Raw genomic sequence first — 6,000 nt, 5'->3', positions numbered from 1 at the left:
TTTTGAATCTCCTCTTTGACACACACACACACACACACACACACTACAGCCTCTGGTGAGTGGGAAATTGGTTTAAGTCAGGAAGGTGTCCTGGGTCTCTTCCTCATGCCATTTCTGATTTGTCCCTTGCCTGCTGCATCCCCATCTGTGAGATGGGGAGGGTGCAGTTAGGCTCTCAGTATGGCAAAATACCAACCCCCTCCCCCATAGCTTCATCACCCAAGGTACTCTACCAGAAGACTGTCATTACCTTGTGACCCTTTAGCAGTGGTAGGAGCCCTGAGGGCAGAGCTGGTGGGGGGCAGCTCAAGAGCATTTTAAAAAGAGCAGGTGAGGAACTGGAGAGCACCTCCAAAAAGCCAAGACCACAAGAGGTGGCTGCACAGCTTCTGCAGTGCTTGCCTTCCCCAAGGCTGAACTTTCCTCTTCACCATCTGCAAGGCCCTCCTCTTGTCTCATTTCTCCTCTTTGTCTTGTTTTCATGACCTCTCTTTTCCTCTCCCCCCTTTGCTCTGCCTGGTCCCCTTTCCTGCTCAGCTGTCTTCCCCTCTTGACTGTGTCTTTTCCTTCATTCCTTATCGTTCGCCTTCTGGCTCAGTCAATCCCTATAGGTCTCTGCCTCTTTCAGAATTAGTTGGTGTGGTACATGGAGGGTGGGTGCCCAGAGCTCTTTGGTGTGACATGACAACTCCTTCAAGCTCTTATGAATGTTTCATTGCTCCAGTTCCCCCTCGCTGCCTCTGCCAGGTGAGTGGAGGCTAAAGCAGGATCTCCCCACTAATTCTGCCACAGCTCAGTGGCAGCAGCTTCAGACCTTGTGACACACAGTGCCATATGGCATCAGCCTCACATCTGGCACAGCCCTCACATCTGTCACTGGGCTGGCAGCCCCAGCAGGGAGAGTTTAGGAGCATGTCTGGACCTATTAGACAACATGTCTGAATCTATTGACTATAGCTCCTGGAGGGAGGAGGGGACGCGGAGGGGACAGCTGTATAGAGGGTCCTCTGCAGTTCCCTCTCTGAAGCATTATGGGGTTGGACTTTTGCAAGGTGACTCCAGTCTTCCAGGTATTTGTGAAAGGAAAGATGACCTTGGTCTCTCCCCCTGCTCCCTCCTGACCTGCTAGAATGGGTGATAGGTGTCTCCATTCCAGCCCACTGGGGAAAAGCAACTGTTTGGACAACCAGAAAATGAATCCAGATACCACCATGTTTTCCAGAAGATGCCTCTCCAAGCTCAGCTGAAGAGGAAGTTGCAGAGCCATGAAGACCTACAAGGGAAATAGAGAGGAAGCCCTAGGAAAGTAACCAAATCATCTCCCCAGAGACTCTCAGAGTGGGAAGGACTATTTAAAGTCACCCTGCCCATCCTCCTGCCTCTTGCCATTCTGAAAGGATAGTTGTCTACCCTTAAAAAGTTCCTTCTCTGAGAAGGAATAGCTGTTGGATTTCCTACTGTCACTCCCCTAAAAAGGCTGGAACCATGCCGTCTCCCATTCCTTCTTAGCTTGTAGCCCTCCCTGTACTCCTTCTTTGACTGCATTCTCTCTCTGACTTTGCCTTTGGACAGAGATGATGAGGGGTTTCTCCCATGGGCCAGACTTCCCATTCAGAAACCTGCCTTTCACAGGCTGAGACACAAGCAGTAAGTATTTGATAATCAATTGCATGGAATGGCCAGAGGATTCTAATCTGTATGCCTCAAATTCACTTCTATTCATGCATTGGTTGATTTAGAAAATACTAAGCACTTAATTGTGTGCCAGGTATCATATCAAGTGGAGGAGATACACTGTTGTACAAAAAAGACAGGGTTCCTACTCTTATGGGGTTTAAAGCCAAATAATCACATAAATGAAAATATAACTACAAATCGTGATGAGTCTCAAGAATGAAATGAACAGGTTGCAATAGTGGAGAAAAACCAAGGTAAAGTTTCCAGGGAAGGCCTCTGTGAGGAAGTGATACTTAAATGGAGACCTAAAGGATAAATTCAGCCATATGAAGAATGGGAAAAGAGGTTTCCAGGAAAAAGGAATACCAAGTGGGAATGCCTTAAGGTGGCAAAGACCTTAGTGTGTTGAGAAACTAAAAGGAGGCCAGGAGGGCAAGATTGTAGTAGGCAAGAGGAAGAGTAACATGGGGGTGTGGGGGAGTTGGCAGGTATGGCAGAAAGAGATCATGCAGGGCCTTGTGGGCCACACAAAAGGAGTTTGAATATTATTCGCTTGCAGTAGGAAATGTCTGAAAGGTTTTAAGCAGGGAAGTGACAGGATCTGATAGAGACTTTTTGCAATATCTGTAGAGGCTAGACTTGGAAGGGGGCAGCAGTGGATACAAGGAGACCAGTAAGGAGGCTGCTGCAGCAGCCCACAGGAGAGATGATGATGGTGGCTTGAACTGTGTGACAGCCATGGAGAGGGAAAGAGCTGGTCAGATCCTGGATGAGCTTTCTTTTTTTCTTTTCTTTTCTTTTCTTTTTTTTTTTTTTTTTTTTTTTTGGACAGGGTCTTGCTCTGTGACCCAGGCTGGAGTACAGTGGTGTGATCTCAGCTCACTGCAACCTCTGCCTCTGGAGTTCAAGCGATTCTCCTGCTTCAGCCTCCTGAGTAGCTGGGATTACAGGTGCGTGCCACCACGCCCAGCTAATTTTTGTATTTTTAGTAGAGACAGGGTTTCACCATGTTGGCCAGGCTGGTCTCGAACTTCTGACCTCAGGTGATCTGCCCTCCTCGGCCTCCCAAAGTGCTGGGATTACAGGTGTGAGCCACTGTGCCCGGTCTTGGATGGGTTGTTAAGTGACAGCCAACAATACTTATACAATACTGAGGGACTAAATGAGGAGGTAAGGGAAAGGGAGAGACAGGCCTCAAGAATGACTCTCAGGTTTCTGGCTTAAGTAATTGAAGAGATGATGGTGCCATATGCTGAGATGAGGAAGGCTGAGGGAAGCCTGGGCTTGAGAGGGAAAATAAATCAAGAGTTCAGTTTCGGACATGATAAGTTTGAGATTCCTGTGAGGCATAAAAGTAAACATGTCAGAGTACATGAGGTTTAGAACTCACAGAGGTGTGGTTAGAATGCAAATTTGGGAGTTGTCTGAATATAGATTGTATTTAAAACCAGGGGACCAGATGAGATCACCTTAGGAAAGAAAGTAGAGAGAGACTAGAAGTCCTGGAACTGAGTTCCAAGGAACCCCAATATCTAGTGATTAAGTAGGGGAGGAGAAGCCCACAAAGGAGACTACGGAAAAGTGGCCAGAGAGGTCAGAGGGCAGTTTGGAGGTAGTCCTAGAAGCCAAGAGAGGAGAATGTTTCAGCAAGGATGCAGTGGCTGCCTGTGTCTACACCTGTTGAGAAGTTGAGTAGGTGAGGATTGGAGGCCACTGAGGACCTTAACAAGAGCAACTCTGCAGAGTGATAGATGTGGAAGCCAGAGGATAGTGGACCAGGAAGTAAATAAGAGATGAAGAAGTGTTGTGTCCTTATGTAGAGGCCAGTAAAAAGAAAAAGAAGAAAAAAAAGAGATGAAGTGGAGACATAGTGTAGAAAACGTTTTTGAGGAATTTTGTTGCCAAGGGGACCAGGAAAATGGGGCAGACACTGCAAGAGAATTGTGGAGTAGAGGGAGGTGTATTTTGTTTGTTTTCTTAAGGATGGATTATTTCCATCAGCATGCTAGCATGATTCTGGAGCGGTGGAGAGATTGGTAATTTAGGGAAGAGAATGAATGCCAAAAGAGTAAAATCCTTGAGGAGATGAGAGGGGATGGTACCAGAACATAAGCAAGGAGATTTGCCATAATAGAAGAAAAGAAACATCCTCCATTTTAATAGGGAAAAATAAAACATGGGTACAGATGTAGACAAGGTAGTGTATAGATTTGGTGGTGGTAAGATGAAGGAGCTCTCATCTGATTTTTTTCATCTTCTGTTTTTTTCAGTAATCTATGGAATGAGGTCATCAGCTGAGATTTCTTGGGGAAAATGGGAAAGTGAGGAAGATGGAGGAGAGAGGGCGAGCAATGAAATAGTCATTTTAGAGACAGAAAAAGTGTTGACCACGGCTGGATGTGGTGGTTCACGCTTGTAATCCCAGTACTTTGGGAGGCCGAGGCAGGTGGATCACCTGAGGTCAGGAGTTTGAGAGCAGCCTGGCCAACATGACAAAACCCTGTCTCTACTAAAAAATACAAAAAATAGCCAGGTGTGATGGCAGGCACCTGTAATCCCAGCTACACAGGAGGCTGAGGCAGGAGAATTGCTTGAACCTGGGAGGCAGAGGTTGCAGTGAGCCGAAATGGTGCCATTGCACTCCAGCCTGGGCATCAATAGCAAAACTCCAGAAAAAAAAAAAAGAGAGAGAGAGAAGAAAGAAAGAAAAGAAAGAAAAGAAAGAGAAAAGAAAAGAAGGAAAGGAAGGGAGGGAGGGAGGAAAGGAGGGAGGGAGAAGATAAATGGCCAGACAGCATTGAGAGTGTATATCCATGGATTTTAAAGTGAAGTCCAGCTACCCAGTTGTGTGACTTTTCTCCAGCACCCTTCAGCTACTTGGATGCAGTCATGGAGAATTGAGTTCATCAAAGGATGAGGTATATAGCGGGGGAGAGGAAGTAAAGAAGTTGAAGGTGTTTGGAAGGGAATGATCATAATGATAGACCAGGAACTCTAAGCTGGACATGAAGAGAAGTGAAAATAAAAAGGAACTTGAAGGAGAGTAAGAACAGTAATAAGTAGGAGAAAGTGCTGGCAGATGGGCATCTCTGAAAAGGTGACATTTAAGCTGAGACCTAAAGGATGAAGAACCAGCTTTGTGAAAAACGAGGGAAGAGATTTCCAGGAAAAGGGAATATCAAGTGGGAAGTGAATAGGTGATCATGACGCGTTCAGATTCTTCCTGCAGTGGGAGCCCTTGTGGAGGTAAACTGGAAGGACGGATGGTGTTGTAGAGAGTGGGATATTGGGCATTGAGATTTGGGAGTAGTGCAATATCTGATAACACAAAGTCTAGGTAGGTGATGATGGAGTGAGTGAAGTGGAAGAAGCAATTGTTAGAGGTCTCCTCGTCACCGTGTGGATGTTGAATTCACCAACAATGATATCAAGAGTTGGAGTGGACATACCCATTAGGAAGGCTATTATAAAAACAAATAAAAAACACAGAAAATAATAAGTGTTGTAATGTTGGCCAAAATGTGGAGAAATTGGAACCTTTGTGTATTGCTGGTGGGAACATAAATGGTACAGCTGCTGTGGAAAACAGTATGATGATTCCTCAAAAAGTAAAACATAGAATTACCTTATGATTCAGCAGTTCCACTTCTGGGTATGTACTCAAAAGAATACAGGGGCTGCAGCAGATATTTGTACACCCATGTTCATAGCTACATTATTCACAACAACCAAAAGGTAGAAACAACCCAAATATGCATCAACAGGTTAATAAAATGTGATACATATATACAATGGACTATTAGTCTCAAAAGGAAGGAAATTCTGACACATGCAGCAATATGGATGAACCCTGAAGACATTATACTAAGCAAAATATGCTAGTCACAAAAGGACAGATATTGTATGATTCCTCTTATATGAGATCCCTACAGAAATCAAGTTCATAGAGACAGAAAGTAGAATTGTGGCTTCCATGGGTTGGGAAGGTAGGAGGAATGAGGGATTACTATTTAATGGGTACAGAGTTTCAGTTTGGGAAGATGAAAAAGTTGTGGAGATGGATGGTGGTGATGGTTGCATAATAATGTGAGTGTACTTAATGCTGTAAAACTGTACTTCTAAAAATGGTAAGGCTGGGCACGGTGGTTCACACCTGTAATCCCGACATTTTGGGAGGCTGAGGTGGGTGAATTGCTTGAGCCCAAGACTTCAAGACCAGCCTGGGCAATATGGCAAAACCTCATCTCTACAAAAAAACATAAAAAATAAGCCAGGCGCGGTAGCTCAAGCCTGTAATCCCAGTACTTTGGGAGGCCGAGGCAG

At 45.2% G+C, this 6,000-nt stretch overlaps 1 protein-coding gene across 1 annotated transcript in view; it reads right to left on the bottom strand.

The window, feature by feature from the left end:
• Positions 1-924: 924 nt before the first annotated feature.
• LOC115900090 overlaps positions 925-6,000 on the bottom strand; it is a 33,669-nt gene continuing 28,593 nt past the window's right edge. The window contains exon 3 of the mRNA XM_030939959.1: positions 925-1,273. Within this exon, the coding sequence (XP_030795819.1) occupies positions 945-1,273 (329 nt within the window). The 3' untranslated portion in view covers positions 925-944. The remainder of the gene's footprint in view (positions 1,274-6,000) is intronic.

Source organism: Rhinopithecus roxellana, chromosome 10, assembly GCF_007565055.1.
Source record: "Rhinopithecus roxellana isolate Shanxi Qingling chromosome 10, ASM756505v1, whole genome shotgun sequence".
Classification (NCBI taxonomy): Eukaryota; Metazoa; Chordata; class Mammalia; order Primates; family Cercopithecidae; genus Rhinopithecus; species Rhinopithecus roxellana.
This window is presented reverse-complemented; position numbering and strand designations above follow the sequence as displayed.